This window comes from Zootoca vivipara, chromosome 6, assembly GCF_963506605.1.
Source record: "Zootoca vivipara chromosome 6, rZooViv1.1, whole genome shotgun sequence".
NCBI classification, from domain to species: Eukaryota; Metazoa; Chordata; class Lepidosauria; order Squamata; family Lacertidae; genus Zootoca; species Zootoca vivipara.
The window spans coordinates 36,368,782-36,392,677 of record NC_083281.1 but is presented as its reverse complement, the minus strand read 5'-3'; the positions used below and the strand labels follow the sequence as shown (position 1 = coordinate 36,392,677).

The following is a 23,896-nucleotide window of genomic DNA, read 5'->3' as shown; positions in this document are numbered from 1 at the left end:
GCTATTTAAATAAGCATTTGTGCCTCATTTTTTAAATTAAATTTTTCAAAACTTTACTATGAAGTTAAAGTTATAGCCTGGTAAGAGATTTAGAATAAAAACAGAAAGGAAAAGAATTGGGGGGGGGGGGGACGACGACTTCTATGAAACAAAAACAGCTTTCACAGACATTACCATGTAAAATAAAATACATTCTCAAGGGACTACACTATAAATTAGATGCTACAACAAAAACTAACCTGATACAGAGAGAAGACAAAACAAATGTTATGAATACCAGATAAAAGCCATATTTCACTGGGACTAGCCATTCCCTTGATTGGCCTGTCATATAAGTAACAAATGGCCACCAAATGGAGACAAAACCCATAGGTTTGGCTGCACCCCAGATACCCTTTGTTTATGAGTCAGTTTCTCAGAAATGGTAATATACATTACTATAATAAACAACAAAAAAAGAAAAACCCAAGGATTCCTCCCAAGCCTATGAAATTTGTGTCTCTCTCTTTTTAAATAGTAAAGCCTATTCTTTCCATATAAGTACATATATAATAATTTTTACACACCACACACACACACACTACGTGGCACAAATGTTACTATGAGTAACAAAACGGAGAGTTTTTTTATTTTTTTATTCATGTGGCATTCATGTGGCCATCGTTCTGCCCGGACACTGAAGTCCAGCGCTGAGGGCCTTCTGGCGGTTCCCTCACTGCGAGAAGCAAAGTTACAGGGAACCAGGCAGAGGGCCTTTTCGGTAGTGGCGCCCCGCCCTGTGGAATGCCCTCCCATCAGATGTCAAGGAAATACACAACTATCTGACTTTTAGAAGACATCTAGAAGGCAGCCCTGTTTAGGGAAGTTTTTAATGACCGATGTTTTAATGTATTTTTAATCTCTTGTTGGAAGCCGCCCAGAGTGGCTGGGAAAACCCAGCCAGACGGGTGGGGTATAAGTAATAAATTATTATTATTATTATTATTATTATTATTATTATTATTATTATTATTATCATCATCATCATCATCATTATTACCGGTATTATTTTATTATTTATTTAAAGGTCACTCTTGAAGGTGACTTTGTGATTGTCACAAGGGCCAGCCAATCGGTGTTCTGCACCATCAGTCTTTCTTTGAAACAGGTGCCAGTAGCTCCGAGGTTCAGTTAACTATTGAAATGTATGCATCTCTGGCTTACGTAACTGTAATTGCATTTACTCTCATTCACCTTTCCCCCCCTCCCCATCCTCCTCTGTCTATGTTTCTTATAGTCGCCTGACTTGCAGAAACTTATCAAGTGATGCTCCTTCCATCTCCTTCATCTCTCTGCCAGCAGAAGCTTCCCTTGTGGATTCTCCTTGTTCTTCAGGCCTTTCTGAGAAGCCTGACAGTTGGCAACGCAACCCCTCCGCCTCTCCTCCCCTTGGCTGAAACCTAGTTTGCAAAGGCCGTTTGGGCAGACGACTGTTTCTTGCTTATGGGAGCCTGTAAAGCACCGGGTATATTGTTAGTGCTGTTAGCCGCTTTATAATATGCTTCAATGGGGGAATAGCTCCCTTTTCTCTCTCTATCTAATAGAAGCACATGGGTAGTTGCCTAGCAATCACCCCGGCCTAAGGATAGGGAAACCTGTGGCTCTCCAGCTGTTGTCCAACTATTGTTGTCCCTAACCATTGGCCATGCTGGCTGAGGTGGATGGGAGTCCATCAAAACCTGAAGGGCGCTAGAAGGAGCAATACGGGAGGTTGCTAGGCAACCCCCCTTCCCAAGTGTTTCCCACCATTCTCATCCATCACCGCCATCTCACACAGGCTGTGAAGAAATGCTGGGCCTTCCAGTCCTGGCCAACTGTGTGGTGCCAGTGGAGGATATGTTGATAACTAGAAACCATCTGTCCTTTTGTCAGCGATGGCCTGGTTAGCGCAGCTGCAGGCAAGATCGGCAGCCTTCCAGGCAGGCTGTAGGCTTGATTGGATGGCCTTCCCAAGTCTTGGGGTCATGCCAGTATATGAAAAGGCCCTTGTCGTCTGCACATGTTCAGCAATTTGGCACTGGCAAAAGGTTGGTTGCAGGGAGAGAGATTTTGTTCCCTGGAAACCCCTTTCTCCACTTCGCTGTCCTCCGCACATTTCCATGCCTAAGGTAGACGACAAGCGGTGCCCATCTGCGTGCCAGGAAGCCCAGACCTCTGCAAATCAAATCTCCTGCCAGACATTTACAACAGCCTCACCCTTGTAAGAGCTCTCTCCGGTATTCAGTTTGCTTTTGGAGACAGGGGTTAGACCATCGGCATCTGGGAGTTGGGGACTGGTGTCCATTATCTCCCTTAATTAGGTCTTAATTTATTTTAACTGTGGCCTCATTTGTGTTTTATGTGCTGTTCAGCCACCCTGGCCAAAAGGCAGGATAAAAATATGAATTGGAATAATGCATCTGTAGTTCTCGAGGCCTTGAGATAGCACAGTCAAGCAACATGAATAAGGTGCTAGATTTCAGTCATGTAGGTGCTAAACCACCTTAGGGACACTTTGTATATGACCACTAGCTGGCCCGGCCACGCGTTGCTGTGGGTTTTTGTGTTAAATGGACCCTTTTCTGTTAAATGGACCTTCAGAGTCTCCCTTTAGAGTCCCCTCACCTGCCCTGTCCCAACCTGACTCCCCTACTGTAAGTTTCAAAAATAAGACTCCCCCACCCACGTGTGTTCCTGAAAATGTCCCACCCCCCACTGCTTTGGCTGACTCAGGGTCCTACCTCCCCCCCCCCATGGCTATGTGTTTTCCCCTCCCTTTGTTGTGCCTCATCCCTGTGATTTCCCCCACCCTGTGAAAGGCCCATATTCTGTTTGTTTTTGCCTGTGGCCTACTGAGCAATGTTGCAGCCTACTCAGTTTTCCCAGTCCCAACCCACCCCCCACTGCTTTGGCTGACTAAGGATTCTTCCTCCTCCCCCCCCCCATGGCTATGTGTTTCCCCCTTCCCTTTGTTGTGCCTCACCCCTGTGACCCCCCTCCCCCATTGTGAAAGCGCCATATTCTGTTTGGTTTTGCCTGTGGCCTACTGAATGGTGCGGCCTACTCAGTTTTCCCTGCTTGGCAATGCTGTGGCATATTGAAAAAGCTGTGCCTTGTTGCTGCAAAAGGACTGTTTTCAGTTGGTTGCTGTGGAATTTTGTGATGTCATCTGGCGGCGCAGCTTTGGAAGCGGCAGCGTGCGATCTGCTTTTCTATTGGATGCTGCTGGAGTCTTCAGAGCTTCTGGTGGTGCTGGTTAATTTGTGTGCCACTTTTTGTGTTTAATCATTATTTTAGGTGTGAAAGGTGTGGTTTTTTTGGAAAAAATTTAATGCCAGATCCCTCCCTGATGGGCATGGAACGTTGTGGCCAAATTTGTTACATTATGGTTCAGCAGTTACGGAGAAAGGCTGTTACCTCCGCACGTGCAATGCCTACATTTATATATATATAGATTTGCTATGCAGAGATCCATTTTCATGCAGGAAAGGGCTTGTACTCTATCAGTTGAAATGTATTTTATTTTCCTTATGCCAGGTGATCAAGTGTGCCATTTCTGTTCAGACCACCATCTGCTGCAGCCACCTCCTAGCAGCTGCTCTGGACTACTCATTCATTTTTTCCCTCCTAGTGCTCATTTAAATTTTCCCCAGTGCCCCCAAGGTAGGAATGCTCTGGGGCATTGTGGGAAATTAAAATAGCAGTCCCACAATGCCCTGGAGTCAAGCTGCAGCAGGGGCACTGTGGGAAATTTCAGTTGTTGGTGTTCAGAACATGGGCATAGCCAGGATTTTTGTTGGGGGGACAGGACTTGGGGGGGGGGAGAGCCAACATGATTGGTCAGTTAAGTAGTTCTATTGTTTTACTTGATGGGGGCAGCTGCCCTTTGACTACACCAATGGTTCAGAGGACCATTTTTGCAAGGAAAGCTCCCCCCAGGGGCTAGATCCAGGGGGAGGCATTGATGCAGATCAATGTTTATCATATGCAACTGGAATTTTTATTTATTTATTTATTTATTTATTTATTTATTTATTTATACCCCGCCCATCTGGCTGGGTTTCCGCCACCACTCTGGGCGGCTTCCAGCAAATACCAAAATACATTAAAATATCACAGATTAAAAACTTCCCTAAACAGGGCTGCCTTTAGGTGTTTTCTAAATGTCAGGTTTATCTCCTTGATCTCCGATGGGAGGGCGTTCCACAGGGCGGGCGCCACTACCGAAAAGGCCCTCTGCCTGGTTCTCTGTAGCTTTGCTTCTCGCAGTAAGGGAACCGCCAGAAGGCCCTCGGCGCTGGACCTCAGTGTCCTTAAATTTAAGAATTCTTAAATCCCTGCGCTGGCTTCCACTGGTGTAGTATGTTATTGAATAACTATATTATTAAATCCAGCCCGCTATTCTTATTATTTCTCTGTTAGGTACTTCAAGTCTCTCCAAAGAATAAATAAGGCAATAAAGGGTTTTTTAATGAAAAAAATCCTAACCGAGAAAGCCACACCACTTAAACCTTGGAGCCAAACTCTGCCTCTTGCCAGTCCAGTCAGTGTACTTGTGCCTCCGATACTGCCGCTCATTTACTCTGTCCTTATCTTAGGACTGAAGAGGATATTGTAAAGCGGGGGGGGGACCTTTTACAGCCTGGGTATGCTGGGTAGCTTTCCAAGGGCCACATCCCAGTGGTGGATGGGGCCAGAGGGGAAAGTGAGCAGAGCAAGAAGAAGTGTAAAATTAACCTTTTGGTACAGTAGGCTACGTTTCTACACACACTCACACACTTGGCCTCCATCCAGACAAGCATGCGACATTGTCAGAGCTGAACAACACATTCCGGCCAGGCAAAAACACTTAAGGAGGGTGTGAAACAGGGCCAGTAGGGGGCGTGGCCTGGAGAGCATCCCAAGAGCCAGATAAAGAGACCTAAAGGGGCTGCATTCAGCCCACAGGCCAGAGGCCCTTCACTCCATTGCAAGGTATGGAAGCAGCTTCGTGGCTTGTTAGAGAAATTAGCCCTTAAAACGTAGCCACACACTAAACGGTGCATTTGTCTGTCTTGTGTCCCCACCACAGAAAAGCGGGAAAAGGCCATCTCAGAAGGAGAAAGCACCAGCAGTCCAAGTTTGGATAGTTCTGCCTCATCGAAAGGATGTAAGTGACTAAAGAAACAGATTCTGTTCAAAGGAAATGTGGAGTGAAATTGCCCGCCGTGTGTACCATGCCAGCCCGTTGGTCTGTCTTGCCCAGTACCTGCAGCCTCTCTCCAGGGTCTTCAGCTGCTGAGATCTCATACAGCACCTGCTCTGCATGCAGAAGGTCCTAGGCTTAGTTTGGTCAGAATCGAGGATACACTTCCAGAGTTAACACTAGATACATTACTACTGGTAAATGAGCCACCATACCGGTAGTTGCTAGAGGGCCGTGAAAAATTGTGTCCTGGGCTTTTTAGACTTGTCGGCCCATGTACTATTTGAATCCAAAGGGGCGCATTGGTTGCCAGATTTGAAATATATTGGCATTATTTTCAGCTCTCCTATCCTGCTAATAGCATTTTCTGCTCCCTCCCCTTTTATCACTCAGTCCAAATTGGGCTCTTCACTGCCAACAGCCCTCCCTCCCCACCCACCCAAAGGTTCCCCCCCCCTTTTTTCTTTTTTAAATTCTGGAAACGTTGAGGTTTCTCCAAGCCTGCTGAAACCTCCTGGTGCCTGGGTGGTACCTTTTTGGCTGCATAAGAAATGGCACTCACAGTCCAGACATTGAAGATAGAGGCAGTTATGATCTGTTCCTTTCTGGTATTGTCTGCCTGGGTGCAGATGCCCTTAAGGGCCCTCTCTTGCGCACATGCACAAACATTCACCATACAAGTCTTGCAGAAACTAAAGAGAGGATGTGGGCGGGTACAGTTCCATCTCTGGTTGTCAGTGGTCTCTAGTAACTGAAAATCCTTCCTCCTATCCTGGAGACACTGGGATTCAGGTGCAAGTCATGTATACAGATGTCACTGACCCCCTGATTGAAATCCATCAAGGACTTAGCAGTCCTTTTGACCTCTGCGACTCCTCCATCATGCATCCTACGTGCCTGTTATTCCTCAGGGAGGCAAAAGGAAGGGGGAGGGAGGGAGGGAGGCAGCCCTCCACACTCCTGCAAGCAGCTTTCTGATAACCGCTCCCAGGGACCCATTAAAACTCTTAGCGGTCTGGATTGTGCAGCTTGCAGAAATGGGGTCATGCCTTCCGAGTATTGTTTTTAAGCTATATCCTCCTTGCAATTGTCTGGTGGCAAAGGCTATCTTCTAAAGCTTGCGTGGCACAAATAGCCTCAAATGAACTGGCGGGGTGGGGGGTGGGGTGCAAAGAGGGGACAGCCTGTCTTCTTCCCCTCCTGGCGGGTGAGATGCTGCAAAGTGGCACTGAGGAAGTCATCCATAAAAGGGGCTCCCGTCCAAACCGGCTGCGTCATATTGATCCGCATGTATATTTGATAGGGAAGAAATCCTCTTTAACATCCACTCCATTCCAAAAATGCCTCTCAGGGTAGCAAAGATATAAGTCGACGAAATGGCTGGCGCTGAAGGGCTGGATAAACTTTCCGTGCCCAGAATCTTTAAATCTGACCTCTGCTTTGGCTTTGTCCAATATCTTTGAATCTGGAGTATGGGTTTTTTTTGCGGGGGGGGGGGTCTTTCAGCCGATTTCAAAGTAGTTACCATAATCTGCCTCTTGACAGATGCGGATGTTGCTGAAGCTTTGGATATAGGTGCCCTCTGAGGTTCTGAAGGAAGGGCTGTAGCTCTGCCGCTTGCTCTGCATGCCAAAGGCCACCTCCCAGCTTATTTTATTAATTTATTGTTACATTTATACCCCACCTTTCCTCTAAGGAGCTTGAGGTGGTGTGTGTGGTTCTCTTCCTCTCCATTTTTATCCTCACGACAACCCTGTGAGGTAGGTTAGGCTGAGAGACTGTGGCTGGCCCAAAGTCATCCAGTGAGTGCCATGGCTGAGTGGGAATTTGAACCCTGGTCTCCCACTACACCACACCAGCAGCAATCCCCAGCAAGATTCCCTGTCTAAAACCCTGGAGAGCCACTCAGTGGAGGCAATAGATCTGGGATGGGAGAGCCTCAGGCCTGGGGACTGAATGTGCCCCCCCCCCCCCCGTGCCTCTCTGTCTGGCCCTTGGGACACACACCCTCCCAAGCTGCACCCTAAACCAGCCTGACTTTGCAACCTTTTTTTTACTGTTTTTGCCTGGGTGGAACTTGTCCTCAAACACTGATAATGTTCTTGGCTACCTGCATGGAGGACAGAGATAGGATGTGGCAGTGTGAAGAAACTAGCTTTCTGTGCAAAGGTAACATTCACATTTATTTGGCCTTTGGCCTTGCCCACCATTGCCATGTGGCCCCTAGAAGGTTCCCCATCCCTGCTGTACATGGCTGGCTCTATGTATTTTGGTGACTAAGGTGGTACAAATCTAACTGGTAGTCCACCCCCACCTGCATACACACGATAAGTCACTTGGGATGTGATGCTTCTCCGTGAAGCCCTTCTTTGTGTGCCCCCTCCATGGGAGGTTGGCAGGGCAGCAACACACGATCGGGCCTTTTCAGTGGTGGCCCCCTCTTGTGGAACGATTTCACCATGGAGGCACTCCTGGCACCAACTTTGTTTTTATGTGCCAGGCAAAGAACTGTCCCTCTCTTCTACTTGTCACATGCTTAGAAAACACAGGTCCAATCAGTTTTCCACTTGCCCCATGCTTTCAAGGCATAGATCTGAACCCCACTACTTCCCCCCTGGAAAACCCACTCTTTAGCGATAAATCAGAACAAAGAGCAATCCATGAAAAACCCACTGCCATTTGCTCCAATGCAGTGCTCTACCACAGGTTTTTCTGGATGAAAGTGGTGGGACAAATGGAACTGCGAATGAACCCAAAGACCTTTCTCCTTACACAGACCCTTGGCCCTTCATGCAGCACATAGATAAACTATGGAATTCAAGTGATGGTCATCAACCTAGATGGCTTTGAAAGAGCCATATCCATGAATCCTATCAATGGCTATATTCTGCCTTCAATGGCGGGTGCAATATGTTAATGTAAGGGACTCACAAGCAGGGCAAGTTGCTGTTGTGCTCAGGTCTTGCTTCTGGGCTTCCCATCAGAGTCTGGTTGGTCACCATAACAAACAGGATGCTGGACTAGATGGGCCTTTGGTCTGACCCAGCAGGCTTTCCTTATGTTCCTATTGTGTGCATCTTGCACTGAGATTAAGCTAGCACAGAAGAACTTTCCCAGTGAGTCACATCACGGGCGAGTCACATCTGCCTCTTTCTCACTCTGCCATCCTTAATGGCACCCAAAATCTGCCAGCTGACATCTCCCCCTCAGCTTGATTCCTCATGGAGGAGCCCGCAGATGAATTGGTGCCCTGCAGCCTGTCTCCAGAAACTCCCAACTCCCTTGCACCATAAAGGATTTCTGCAATTCAAATATATGCTTATTTGAAAGAAAGAAAAACAGAAAAGTAGGACATACTGCCAGTGGAATGCAAAGATGTGTTTCCTAAAAGGTCCTGCAGGAATTTTCATTCATCGGAAAAGCTGAAGGATCTTAAATTGAAGCAGAGTAGACTGGAAAGGGGTACTGTGTTGTGCTCGGGGCAGAGAATAAAATGGAATCAATGTGGTTGCTCTGCAGTGGGAGTGGAAGATGATGCTTTTCTGGCAGCAGAGGATGAAATGAATATCATGCCACAGGCCATTAGGACTCCATCTCAGAGCCTGGTTTTAATACTGCTTCCTGGAGCTTGTGAAGTAGTAGTAACAGAGTTCTCTCTGATCATTTGCAGAGTGCCTGTATCTCTCTCCAATGACAAACCATGCTCAGTCTGTTCCTTCCAAAACACACAAACAGGCCACTTCCACACCATACATTTAAAGCACCGTCAGACCACTTTAACAGTCGCAGCTTCCCCCAAAGCATCCTGCGAATTGTGGTTTGTTAAGGTGCTGAGAGTTGTTAGGAGACCCTTTCCCCCTCACATAACTTCAATTCCCTGAGTTCCTAAGGAAGAGGGCTTAATTGTTAAACCACCCGGGGAAAAGAAAATCTTAAACATTTCAAAAGCTATTAAAAAACCAAATACAGTACATACATGCCAGTGCTAAAAGGGCAGCCCCCACTCATATGTCAGAGGGCCCAAACAGCTTGGTAACAGCTCCTCCTTATAAAATTGCTGAGATGCAGCAGGTGGAAACAATCTCTCCCCTTTGACCCCATAATCAAGTGGTATATAATTGTCTAAAGTCTGACCGATGAATCCAAGAGGATTTTGCTATTAGAGGCTGCGACGAAGTGTCCTCCCTCTCTATTACTAAAAATGCGTCACAGGAATCCAGGGGTGAAACCACCCTCCCTCTTCTCCTGCCGCCTTAAAATAAACCCCTTTTACTTGTGGGTTTCTTAGTAAAGAGAGTCTTCCAGCTTGCGTGGCCTGGTATCTTGAGAAACTCTAGGCTGTTTGACAGAATAACCTCCTGCCTACAGTAAAGGGTCTCACTCAGTTTGATTCCCCACTGCAAAAGTTTGCCCTTTCCACTCTGGCAACTTTGTGGCACCCCAGGTTATCCTCCTAAGCCTCCTCAGTGTAACTCTAAGACACAAACTGTCACCTCTAATCCCGAGGTAAGTTTTGTCCTCTATAGAGCCACCACTTCTGTGAGTTTTGATACTCAGCTGGAATAACTAGGAACATCCACTTTTAATATAACATTTAAGAAAGCTTTATTTAAACTAGATAACTTTTAAATGCGTAATGGTTTCATGTGTACAGGCTCTTAGATCATATTCTTAGTTTCATTTACAATGGCTAGATAATATAATTCAATTAAACTCCTCAGAACACTTTAAGATCTCCTACTCCTAAATGCTCCCTCGCTCCCTCTTCACTCTCACAACCCTCTCCCAATCCTCCCAATTAACTGCCTCCCATTCCTTTTTTTAAACTCCTGGCAGTCCCGCCCCTCAGGAATGGAATGCATCATTTATTTAGGAGGTTGGGGATTAACTCTTTACACCCTGGGGTTCTATTGCCAACCAGACCAATCCGTCACAGAGGCCATACATGATGGAGAGGAATCCTCTAAATTAGGTGTGGAGAACCTTTGGCCCTCCCATTCTTTGTTGTTGTTGTTTAGTCGTTTAGTCGTGTCCGACTCTTCGTGACCCCATGGACCATAGCACGCCAGGCACTCCTGTCTTGCACTGCCTCCCACAGTTTGGTCAAACTCATGTTCGTAGCTTCGAGAAGTCCCATTCTTACTGGACTACAAATCCCACCATCCCTGACCATTGGCCATGCTGGCTGGGGCTGGTGGGAGTTGGAGTCCACCAACATCTGGAGGCCCAAAGGTTCTCCAACCCTGCATATAAACCTTTTCTCTCCTACTCCTCATCTTCTTTAATTCCCCCTTTCATTTCTGTCCACCTGCAGCGGTCACCACAGGGAACCTGCTAGACCTGGAGAATGTTGCTAAAACTCCCTTGACTGTCAATGCAAACTCCACGCAGTCAGACGGAAGCATCTTCAGGCCACATTCATCAGAAAACAACAATGTCATGTGGGTAAGTGTTCTGTGCGCGCATACTGCAATCTCAGTAAAATGTGCAAGAGGAAGAATTCAAGTGTTACTGTGAAGAGGAGTGAGGAAGCTTTTTCTTGCAGTTTAGATTAACTGCAGTTTAAGGTTCAGACAAAGCCCTAAACTGTGGTTTGTTGAAACAAGCAATTTCATAAGCCATCAAGCTATACATCATATTAAGCCATAGTTTCTTGGGTCAGAAGACCTGACAAGCTATGATTAAGCAGATGCTTCCTGGCTCCTCCTTGTAAGGGTGCTGGAGGAGGAGGAAAGGAGTGTGAGAGCCCGCTGCTCATTCTCATAATGAGCATAGTTAATATAACATCTGCCTGGTGGCATTTATCTTTCTCCTGGCGGCACAAAGGTGCAGGGGAAACAGAGTGATAGATAAGCATGGGACATTGGCAGGGTGAACTAGTCCTGGGGATAAATAGGGTGTATGTTTGCATGTGGAGAAAGAGAAGATGAAGAACGGATGTAAGAATGAATGGCATGTATGAAAGAAAGAATGAATTGGATGAATGAGATATTTGTGCATAGATGAAGCTTGTGGTGTCTGTGTATGAGATAAAGGATAAATGGATGAAGAAGGGAAGAGAGAGAGGGCGAGGGGATGGGAGGGAGAGAAGGGGGTATTTCTTTGCACGTCTGGCTTCGGCCCCACCCATAGCCAACTGTAACACTGCCCCCCATGGGACTGCAACCCCTGACCACTTTTCCTTGAGGGAACACGGTCCCCAACTTCAAAAAGTTTGCCCATCACTGGTCCACGCTGATAGGCAGCAGCTCTCCTGGAGGAGAGGCTCTTTCCAAGGCCTACCGGGTGATCCCAGGGATTGAACCTTTTTGCACGCTATGCACGTGCTCCAGCACTAGCTGTGGACCCTTCCCCGATAATGTGTCTTGTCTGATCTTAGCAGGTTATCTTTCACTCTCTGTTCTTTGGACGTTCTACAGGACTTTCCAAGTATAGTGTGTGTGTCTTCCCTTGTTTTGTTTAAACATCAGAAACTGAAGCCATCCTCTATCAGCTGGGGTTTTCAGACTTTCTCCCTGAAGGGAAAGCCTTTTCACTTTGGCCCATTTGCCAAAGGACCCCTTCAGCAAGACAGTGTTGGCGATGAGTCTGGGGATTGTCCTTGGGATCTATTCATGGGGGCTGCAGGTCAAGACTAATTGGTTTTGCATCAATGCCGGAAGAGCATTGTAGACCCAGAGGTGGGCAGACGGTAAATCGGGATTGGCTGGAAGAGCATTGGATGTTTTCCAGTAGTTGGGCAAGGAATTTTGATCCCCCAAAGTATAGGAACACCAGGACTGTTACACCTCAAGGGCCGCCTCTCCCCATATGAACCGACCTGGACCTTGTGATCATCCTCTGAAGCCCTCCTTCATGCGCCTCCTCCATGGCAACACAAGAACAGGCCTTTTCTGCAGTGGTTCCCTGTTTGTGGAATGTTGTCCCTAGGGAGGCCTGCCTGGCGCCTTCATTACACATCTTTAGGCGTCAAGTGAAAAAGTTACTTTATAACCAGGTCTTCAGCTGATTAACATTCTATGGCCTTTAAAATGTGTTTTTTGGAAAGGGGGTTATTGTTTTTATTACGTATGTTGTGTTCGCATTTAGTATTTTTATGTTGTGAGCTTCCCTGTGATCTTCAGACGAAGGGTGGTATAGTATACAAATTTAATTAAAAAATAGCAAAAACTTCCCACCAAGGATCCCCTGAGTTTGGTCATTTTATTTCATTCATAAAAGATTTCTTACCTACTCTTCCTAATGATCCAGGGAGGGTTACAACAGTATACAGATATATAAAGAGATAAGAACAAGTGAAACCATTCCAGATAGAACAGACTGGACTAGGTCTCCAAGGCACCCCCAGGTCCCTCAGAACATTTTTCAAACTACGGCTTTCTGTAGTCATCGTTGTCGTCCCCCTTATACACACACCTCTTCTTTTTTAAGAAATTGCAAATAAAATGCAAAATCCACCCTGTAATGCTTGCATGCTAGCTGGGAGCTGGGTAACTGTCATTTCAGATTGGTCTAATTTTCCTCCCCCTTCTCTTTATAACAAAGGCAATGGACGACGGACTGGATGAAGCTTTTTCAAGGTAATTTTCTTAATTTGTTTCACGAGTGTCTTTCCACCAGGGGACTGCCCAGGAAACAGACTTGATTAGTGACTGCTCTTTTAAAAAAAAAATCATTTTAATGTTTCTAATCGAAATTGTCTGCTGTGCTCTGACCCTTTCAGAGGTGCTCTGTTTGCCTAATTGAACGATGGGATTTTCAGCCGCCTGCATAAGTCAAATATTTTGATAACTTCTTAGGGCAGGAGCTAATTTGTGCATAAGGTGGGGAATTAAACTCCCTAAGTGACTTAGCCCTGGCTAGAAGATGTTTGCCGCATGCATGAGCAGAGGTAGCAAATTGAAGGTGCAGTATTTCAGATCCCCACCTGCAGGCAGAGGTGTACCTCTGCACCCTTGGCAAGGAGCTCTATCAGCACTTCCTCCCACTGAAAAAAGAATCACTTTACCACAGTAGCCACATTCGAAATCACAACATTTTACACGACCCACATCCAGGGTGAGGGTGAGGCAAGGAGGAAGGGCGAAAAATATTGCACGCCTTTGTGCTGCGGTAGGAGAAGAACAAGAAGCATCTTCCATGTTTGATTTCACTGCAATAGTGGCAGTGTGTCACCAGACACATAAACGTCAGACACTTCATAGTCTGATAGGCGATTTTTTTCACCCCCAGAAATGGAGGAGGAGGAGGAGGAATTTGGCCCACTGGCTGGTTTCTTAAAGGATGGGATGCAGGGACTGCTAGCTACCACTTCTTCTGGTGCCCCTTGCCCACCCTCCAGAGGTCCTCAGCGGCTGCTCCAAAATCGTTCCTGTAAATTGTCTGGAGCAGGATTATCCTTGGTGTCTTCTCCACAAACCTCTTAGCTATTGGGAAAAATATATATAAGAAGAAAAATATTGGAGAAAACTGGGTATTGAAACCTGCCTAATCTAAATCATATATCCCAGTTTCCAGCGGCCCTTTAAAGTATGCTTCACGCAGAGTATACGCAGTCAGAAGTTGACCTGGCTAAGAAAACACCACCAAGAGCATAGGGAATTATCTCCCTTATATGAAACCCCTTACTAGCTGTACACTTGTAAAAGTATACAGATGAAAATACAAACGGTTGGGTTTCTTTAACTGAAAAACAAACTGACTCTAAAGAGATTTTAAACTAAAGATAAATGCTTTCTCTCTTAGCAACGTTATCTACCCACATTCCAACCTTCAACCCATTCCAAACCTCCCACAAACTCCCACATAATTCCCATTAAACTACCCAAGAATTAACAGCAAACCAGCATTATAAGTAAGCAACTCTCATACTAAGATTCAACTAAGGAATCTCTTAATCTCTTACTAAGATTCAACTTGGAATCTCTTAAACTGAGAACAACTGAGAGAGTGATCTACTAAGAGATGAATCAAACTGAAAGATCTAACTAAGAGATACAGAAGGCTTTCTGGCAGAGCCTTATATACAAGAAGCAGAGCCCATGCCTGTGAGTAATTAACAGAAACACCGGCACCTGTTTCTCTTAAACAGACAATATTTACATTAGACCGGCTCTAAAGTAACTTGACTATTCAAAAAATCCAACATTAGCCTCCCTCTCACTGCTCATTTGGTCATGAGGTGGTGAGGGTGGCTACATTTTTCTGCCTTGAAAAGTACATAGAGCTGATGGAAGAAGTTGGAAGAGTAACACTCTTTCTCACTTCCTCTTTCAGCTCTATGTCTTGTCCAAGACTGATGAATTCTGTTTGATTCAGCTTTTAGCCAGATACCTTGAGAAAACAGTGTGTGAGTGTGTCTGTATACGTACATGCGCTCTCTCTCTCTCTCTCTCTCTCTCTCTCTCTCTCTCTTGCTCAAAATTACAAATATGACCACAGGCCTAAAATGTTTGGTGGTCCCTGATCTGCCTTAGTGTATGGCAGCTTCCTTTGGCTCTGTGTTCTGTATGCATGGCCACATCAGCAGGGTGTTTTCACAAGGGATGCTAAAAACACTTGTTAGAACTTCCTGGTTGACCTTTCTGAATGTGGAGTGATGTGCAGAGATTCTCCTCCACACATAGGGAAGCAAAGCAACCTGGTGCCACTCAGCAAAACAACAGCAGTAACAACCAAGCGCCTTAAAAATTAGGTGCCTAATTTTTAAAAAAAGTACGTAATTGGAGCCTGGCTGCTGGATGAAGCCAAAGGCTCATTTTAGTCTAGCATCTTGTTCTCAGAGAGGCCAACCAGATCCCTGTGGGAAACACACAAGCAGGGCATGAGCACAACCGTTCTCTCCCCGCTTCTGATCCCCAACAACTGGTATTCAGAAGCATTGCTGCCTCCGAAAGTGGAGGTAGGAGCTGTTGACATCCATCCTCCTTGATACAAAACCCTCAACATGAAATTTTGCATTGTACTCAGGAGCTAAGGTCCAAAGTCTCAGGGATCAGGTTCATTAAAAACCACAATGCACCATTAATGCAACCCTTAAAATGTAAAGCCTCATTTAAAATGCAGCACTGCAAGCAGTTGACCACCATTAAGGTTGAAACAGTGTAAAGTATTTATTATTATTTTTAAGCTGGAGCATTGAACTTGGAGCTTTACTAATGCAGAAGTAACGAAATGTACATGTTTGTCATTTTTACAAACACATTTGGGCAAAGTTGTTAGCATACAATGTTCTCTGCAGAAAAAGACAGCCCTGTTGCCAGATGCTGCTGGTTCTCCTCTGTGGCGCAACTTGAGAGGGGCACAGAAGATGAATCCAAATAGAACAAGTTATTGGGGGGGACCCTCTGGCCTGTGGGAGGGGGCAAATGTGGCCCTCCAGGCCTCTCTACCTGGCCCTTTGGATCCTCCCCAAGTCGCATCTCCACCCTAGACAAAATTCCCTCTCCTCAGTCCATACCCCTCACTCACCCTTCAAGTCTTTTTGTCTGGAGGGGATGTGGACAGTGAGAATTCCTCATTTTGTCTGGATGGAGAAGGGTGTGTGTAGAAGCCTCTGACTTTTGCAGGGCTGGAATGTAGTCTGCAGTACAAAGGCAAGAGTCGCATTTCCTGCTCCTTCTACCTTTTGCCTCTGCCCGTGCTTAACCCCTAGTTTACAGCCCCTAGGAAGGTTGTTCGGGGGGGGGGATTCAGCCCTGATACGCAGATAATTTTTATGAAGCCTTTTTGAGGGGCGTGGGAAGGCAAGCTGATTTGGAAATGTGAACTGAAGCCTGGAAAAACGAGGAAAAAAACCTTAATCATCAGATTTGCTCATCTTTACATGGGACATTCAGTGATTGAATCTCCCCACTTTGGAGAAAAGGGCTTAAAAGCAGCCACAGGTTCCTCTACTTTAGATAGATCAGGTTGTAGTGCCAGGGATAACTCTTCCCTGTACCATTTCTATGATAGAAGCTTGCTAAGCTATGGTTTTCCCAGTAGTGATGTATGGAAGTGAGAGCTGGACCATAAAAAAGGCTGATCGGCGAAGAATTGATGCTTTTGAATTATGGTGCTGGAGGAGACTCTTGAGAGTCCCATAGACCAGTGTTTCTCAACCTTTTTTGGGCCACGGCACACTTGTTCTATGAAAAAAAATCCCGCGGCACACCAACTCTGTGCCGCCCTATATTTAGTTTAGTTTGGAGGGGAGACGTAAAGCATGCCACTGAAGAACTGCTGCGCGGTAGCCAGGCGGACCCACCAGGTGCTCTCACCTGGGTTGGGGGGTGGCGAGGGGCCCTCTCCTCCCTATCTTTCCCTTTTTCCCTCACCTGGGGGGGCCTCCCTCCTTTTCCTCTTCTCCTGGGGCGGCTGGGGTGGCGACGGCTGCGGCGACGAGGCAGGGCCGTCGCATGGTGGGAGGTCCCGGGCTTCGGAGTTCTTCCCGGCCGCAGGCGGGCTCGCTAGGGGGCTTTAGTGGCTCCCCGCTTGATCCGCCGGGCGATTCTGATGCCCACACGGCTGCCGCGGAGCCCAGGGGTCCGTCGATCCTCCAGCCGGGCGCTTTTGGTGTCGCTCCGGTGGGGTCGCGGGGGGGGGCCTCCAGCGGCTCCCCGGTCGATCCGCCGGGCTCACTTGGCGCCCGCGGTTCCGGCGGTCCGGAGGCTAGGCTGGCGGCACGGGCACGCTGGTCGCTCTCAGGAGCTTCGCGCTGCCGTGCCGCGCGCCATCTTGCCTCGCCGGAAGTCCGTCAGCAATGCAAAGCGCCCTTTTCCTCGCCGCACGTCGCGGCACACAAGCCGGTGTCTCGCGGCACACTACTGTGCCGCGGAACACCGGTTGAGAAACGCTGCCATAGACTGCTAGAAGATCAAACCTATCCATTCTGAAGGAAATCAGCCCTGAGTGCTCACTGGAAGGACAGATCCTGAAGCTGAGGCTCCAATACTTTGGCCACCTCTTGAGAAGAGAAGACTCCCTGGAAAAGACCCTGATGTTGGGAAAGATTGAGGGCACAAGGAGAAGGGGACGACAGAGGATGAGATGGTTGGACAGTGTTCTCGAAGCTACGAACATGAGTTTGACCAAACTGCGGGAGGCAGTGGAAGACAGGAGTGCCTGGTGTGCTCTGGTCCATGGGGTCACGAAGAGTCGGACACGACTAAACGACTAAATAACAACAATAGCAACACCTCTGCCTCTTGCCTTCTCCATAGCTAACAGCAGCCTGCAAAAGGGAGGGGGATTTTAAGTGGAACCCCTAAACTGCAGCTATCTGGCCCAGTCTGCACCCAGTCTTTCTACTTCCCACATACTCAGGGTTTGCATGAGTAGGTTAACAGTGCTGCAATAAAGTAATCCTAATGCATGTGCAAGTAGAACTTCCAGTGTGTGTGTGTGTGTGTGTGTGTGTGTGTGTGTGTGTGTGTGTGTGTAATCTCACTTGCCCCGAAATTTCTGGTGATGCCAGCAGACGCTGAACAATTGGGATTGCTGCTGCCATTTCCAATCCCTTTGCCACTGTGCTGCTGTCCTGAGGAGTTAAGATTCCTGATCTTGTCTCCAGAAACATCGAGTGCTGCCATGAGCAACTGGAATTTAATGTAGACAGTGCTGGAGAGACATTGTGGCGGCCTGTCCATACAAATTGTCCCGCAGGGAGGCAAATTGAGACTTTCCAATGTGGCACTTCGTATATATATATATTCTGCTGCTGCTTTTGGTCAGTGTGGCCTTTTGCCTGTGAGATGTGGCCTCAGCTAATGATGTGTCAAGTTCTTGCTAGAGTGAGTGGTCTGTGCGTGGGTATAGACTAGCAGGGAGTGCCTGGCATTGCTTGGGAATTCAAAGAACACCCCCCCCCGTGTGAATTTTAAATAAATAGGGTAATTTGTGAGTTTGGGAACTGTGCATACACACAGAGAGAGACAGACACGATTCATTCAACAGCATCCAAACGTCCAACCAGATCGCCCTGGGATGCCTGCAAACGCAACAGTACCTCTCCTATCTTGGACTTGGCAGAAACTGGTATTTAGAGGCATATTGCGAAAGGTCCATCCTGCTTTCTACCACTGCCAGTTAGATGCCTCTGGGAACATGGGTGTGGCCAGGATTTTTGTTGGGGGGCAGGCCTTTTGTTAGCTGGGCAGGCCTTTTGTGTGGGGGGGAACCTCAGCTATATATTTTTATTGATTTTTAGTGATTGGGGGGCAGCTGCCCCCCCTGGCTACGCCCATGTCTGGGAAGCATACCAGCTTGGATAGCAGTAGGCTTCCCCCATGGTTCCTTCCAAACCAAACACAGAGGTTCCCGTTAGCTGTCATCATCACCACATTTTGTGGCAGAGAAGTCCATAAGTTGGTTCTTCTGGATAGAATCCAGAAGGGACCTGCAGCCAACACCAGAATTTCCCTTTGGTATCCACTCTTGAAAACAGAGCATTTTAGAGCTAGTTAACTGACCAAACTCTCACCAGTTTCCTTAATAAATGCCTTTATTGAACTGCATTTCCAAGTGATGCCCACTCATTCTTGGTTGGTTGCTACAACAAGGTTCCATATGCAGACAGACTTTGTATTTCTGATCAACCTCAGGTGGAAGACATCACTCATTTTCCATTAGCCTTCTAACCCCTTGTAGAGAGACCAAATAGATCACTTTCTGAACCTTTGTTCACACCAACAAACAGGTACACCCCAGCAGAAATAGTTCGGTTTCTTTTTAGTGACAATAATAGCTTTGTAGCAAACAGTGACCCTCTATGCACTTGCTGCAAAAAAATATATATATCAGGAAAAAGGACTTCGATAAAATTGCTATAAATCATTTTCGCATGATCAAAGCCTAGCCTGCCTCACGGAGCTGTCGTAAGACTAAAATGGGACTATGGGGGAGAACCATGCATGCCACTTTGAGCACCCTGCAGGAAAGGCAGGATATTAATGTAATAAATGACAAAAAAGACAACACCACTTTATACTGGAGAGGGAGGACTCATGTTTTTTGAATTCTGCTCTGTATTGAAGCACTCCGCGTCAATAGGATACCAGGAGGACCGGCATGCAAATGCCTGCATTAGAACCTTTCTCCCCGAAGAGCTGGCTTTCTGCTTTCAGGGTTGCCTACTCCCTACCCTGGGGAGGAGAGGGACATCCAGAAGTAACCCTCACTTTAGTCAGAAGTGGTCCACCTCCTTTAATATACCTGTTGACACTACTCTCACTCACCGTCTCCCATGGTGCTGTTTCTGGTGGTGGTCCTGCATACACAACTCTCTCCAGGTCCCTTCACAGGGTTTCTTCTTCTTCCTCTTTCAGACTGGCACAATCTCGAACTAACCCCCAAGACCTCGACATTGGCTTGACCGCACAAGATATCCAAAGCGCCGAAATCCTCTCACCTGTTGACTGGGACAAAGCAGATTCCTCTACAGTGGCGGGGAAAGATGACAACCTCTTTGGGTTCTGACGTCTTCTCTCTCTCTTTCCTTTTCTCCTGACCAGCTTTTCAAGTTACGTAACCACTGAGAACTTGATGCACTGCATTCTGGGTGACTTTTTTTAACCGGGGGGTTTTTCCTTAAGAATTGGTGGGCGAGGCAAACATCTGATCCAGATAGGTGCTGTAATGTCACCATACAACTCTTTAGACCAAAGCTTTAGATACTTTAATAATCTTTTTATATATATAAATAAATATATATATATAAATATATATTTCTTTTTTAAAAAAAACCTCTGCTTTTTATGTAAATGGTGAGATACTCCTGAGCATATTTATTCAAGAACCCCTTCAGTTTACATATATTATGGAAATTAAGTAGCATCGTCTAACTTCATTACAGTATTAGACTGCTTTTCCCATTGGAATACTCGGGGTAAACTCTGATAGCATCGGCTGTGTCTTGTGAGGTGGGTGTCGGCGGTGCAACATCAAAGTGATCTGAGTTACTTTTTCTAGAAGAGAAGCAGCCCGACAAGGAAGGAGGTTGCTCTGGGGTAGATACAGCGAGGTGGAGTTGGCTTTCTGCCTGGTTCAAGCAGGGAAGTTTACTGTGGGTTACGTGATGCTGCATTATGTTAGGTGGGGAGATGGCAGGCTGTGACCCTCTAGCCTGTTTGGCGGGGGTAACAAACTCCATACATACAGAAAGCTAGTGTTGGGAAGAAGACTTCTCATTTTGCCTTTTTCCTGACTTACTTGTTTTCAATGTGCAGGGAAGCGGTTTGGAGAGTGGGTGTTAAAACACGCGCCCACCACTTTCCGTTCTTGGAAAGTTGATCACTGCCAATGCCTTTTAAAAATAATAATACTTTATTGCTTATTTTATTGATTGTAAACTGCTTTGGAGCCCTGTTGTTAAGCAGGAAAGAAAGCAGGCTGTACATTTTTTAATCAGCCTTGTATTTAACCACTTGCCTAATCGCCACAGGCAAAAATGAATTCCGTGGAGGCGAATCACGGAAGCCAGCTGAGCTACCAGAGGCGGGATGCAGTATCTGTACCTTATCCACTGGAAAATTCATTAGGCTACTCACTTTTCTGTCCTTATGTACAAGGTTGTTTTAAAATCTGATGTGGCTCCCCAAGCACATTTTTTCTTTCCCCTTCCTCATCCCAAACACCATTGATTTTGGCAAGAAGAAAAAAATAAAGTAGACCGCTCAGCCCAGTGCCCTGAGGGGGATGCAAATCATCCTGTCCACATCAATCAGTGTTTTGATGAGCTAGGATGGGTGATAACCCATTCCTTCACCTGATCTGTATGGATCAGCTCAAACAGGAGTGAATGCCTGTTTGCATGTGTGAGAGCTAGTGTGTACCGGTATGTGTGTGACAGACAGACAGACAGACAGACAGACGACAGACAGAGATGCATCCACACCAACTTTTGCCCATGCTCACTGCTGGTATGTGGCCCCCAGAGGGTCACCAGGGATGAATGTGGCACTTGGGCCAATAAAGGTTATCATACATGCATACATACATACCTGGAACAGTTTTTTTTTGGCCACATCCACACTACACATTTAAAGTGCTTCCCCCAAAGAATGCTGGGAATTGTAGTTCTGTGAGGGGTAGACTTCAAGTCCCATGACCATTGAAGTGCTATAAATGTTTAAATGTTTGTTAAATGTATGGTGTGGAGCTGGCCTTCGCATGCACCCTCCCCAACAAGTGGGAAAGGTTGTGAGGGAAGGAAGATTCACAGGTGGTTGGAAAAGAGAAGTTGTAACTGGTGAGATTCTTTGGAAAAGGCCTTGTGTGTAGAGCAGAATTGTGTGCCTATGAAGTCTTGACGATGCATCATTGTATTGATCCTTTGTGGTGATGAACTGCACCATGGCTGAACAATACTTTGAATCCGATGTGCATTTTTTACCCTTTCCAAAGGGCAGGCTATAAGTGCACTCTTTTTCTCCCTCAAATAGGTCTTAGCAAAGAGAGAGAGAAAATAAGGACCAATGTTTGCTTATCTTTTTGGTGGCTCCATCAGAAGCAGGGTCTGTCTGGTTGCATTCTTCCTGAGCTCTTACTGGAAACAGGGAAATTGTGTTAGCCGTTAAAATGAGAAAGATCAAGAACCGCCTCTTTGAATTACCAGTGGGCAGTAATGGGTTCTTTCGTTCGTTCTTCAGCCAGCTTCAGAAGAGAGTAGGCATACTTTCTCTTAAGACATATAGCTTTGCACTTAAAAAAAAAAAACTTGAACCAAAATTATGGTTTCAAATGTCAGAACAGGTTTGTATGGCTCTGTAACCTTTTTCTCTTTTGCCTTTTGAAAGCACTTCATCCAAAAACATACAGCAGCTGTTGGATATTCTTCCTAAAACTGACCTTTACTCTTTTGCAGCAGCAAAATGTGACTCATCCATCACATTGATGGAGATGCTGAGCAGTTTCACTTAGTTTTCTCTGTATAGTTGCCATCTAGGAAGAACTCAAATGCTGAGGTTTGGCTAGTTGACTAGACAACAGTGGTCCTTATATTTATTCTTAAATATCTTTTGTTACTATTTGGTAAGTTCCACCATGGTCCCCCCCTAGGCACCCCTCTCAGCCATTTAAGCTGCTAAATCGAAGGCCGCCAAATTGGATTAAAGGAAAACAATAATTCCTTTCGGCTTTCTATTTTTTAAAAAATAAATGTTAAATGGATGTTTGTAAGTGCATTTGTGTCATGCATCTTTTCTTCTTCCCACCTGCATCTCTGACAGAAGCTTAGAAAATAAATTCTCAGTCTAATTTCTCATTTCATAAGACTCTGGATTTAGAAAACTAAATAATGGGAGACTCGGGATTACAGTCATTAAGAGATTATGTTTAACAATGATCCTGAATAGCTGCACTGTGGCACAGTTTGCCGTGTTTGTGGCCTTGTTGGAAATATACTAATCTGTTTTATAGATTTGTAATTGGCTTCTGAAATACTAATTTCACTTTTCCCAAAGAATCCTTTTTTATATATAACTCTACTAATGCTACAGCTGGTAAAACTTTAATGAGGCTGACTATTCAGAAGACAGCAGATAGATTAACCTCCGAAACCAGATAGTTTGGAAACTTGGCTCTTATAAACTGTGTACTAAGTTGACCCTGGGAGGGAAAGGTGTTTAATGAAACTTACTTCATCTCTCCAAAAAGGCATCTCTTCTCAGCATGTCCTGCCTTGTAGCACAAGGTACAAAACTCATCTATTTGGGTTGACAATGCAAGGTCAGTTGAAGATCTCTGCTGAAAATATATATATCTATATAGATGGTATCCTCATCTGTACAAAACTAACTAGAATTGAACAGAAACTTGTCTTATACATGGAGCGGAATAAGGTGGTAGAATAGAATGTTTCACTTCAGGGGACAAGTGAGGGTTCAAATTTGGAATGCTGTCCATATTAAAGCAAAACAAAAAACCCTGAAGGTAAATATCTAGCACATCAGGGAGAGGGGTTGTAGCTCCACTCACTCCTTGTTTCTAGTCACATGGAGTCTTTCATGAAGAATAGGATTGGGGTGCAGGTGTCCTTCCTGATATTGCTGGACTACAACTGCCATCATGCCTGACCATTAGACATGCTGGCTAGGACTGATGAGAGTTGATAGTTCAACATCTGGAGGGCCAGATAGTCCCCATCCCTAGTGCAGAGGAGAATTCACAAAGGTGATCCCTCCCAACACCCACCATCTAATGTGAACCCACTCTGTTTTATCACCTCATATCTCTACCACCTCATTCCCTTGTCTATGTCGCCCTGGCTTCATATACAGGAGTTTGCTGCAGTTGTTGCTATAGCAAAGGTCTTGAAAGAATGGTCTAAGAAGTTTCATTTTTATGAGAACATACATATTTTGGAAATCTCTAGAAAAAAGTGTATGTAACATGCACAATATAATGCCTCTGTGTATATAGTTAAACATATGCTGTAAAAAGTACATTTGCTGTTGAGAAAATAAAAAATCTACCTTTTTTCCAGTAGACCGTTTTTATTTGTTTTTGATAACTGTATTGCACACTCTTCTACTGAGAAGTATTCTAAGTATTCAAAGGTGGTGACAATAGTCATAAAAAGCAGGGCTTTATAGGCTCTGGTGGGCAGGGATTGGCTTTTGGAGTCAGCTGACTGCATGTGGACTGCATGAGGCATAAAACTGTTTGCAGTGGAAGAGGAGGTGGCTAGGCACCAAAGCCTGATAGCGGGATCCC

General features: G+C 45.9%; 1 protein-coding gene across 2 annotated transcripts in view; it reads left to right on the top strand.

Moving 5' to 3' along the window:
• The window catches only part of LDLRAP1 (low density lipoprotein receptor adaptor protein 1), an 81,374-nt gene extending 57,706 nt beyond the window's left edge, over positions 1-23,668 (top strand). For both annotated transcript variants that reach the window (XM_035118289.2, XM_060275796.1), the window contains exons 6-9: positions 5,090-5,167; positions 10,518-10,648; positions 12,749-12,783; positions 19,510-23,668. In XM_035118289.2, coding sequence (XP_034974180.1) covers positions 5,090-5,167; positions 10,518-10,648; positions 12,749-12,783; positions 19,510-19,660 — 395 coding nt within the window. In that variant the 3' untranslated portion in view covers positions 19,661-23,668. The remainder of the gene's footprint in view (positions 1-5,089; positions 5,168-10,517; positions 10,649-12,748; positions 12,784-19,509) is intronic.
• Positions 23,669-23,896: the final 228 nt, after the last annotated feature.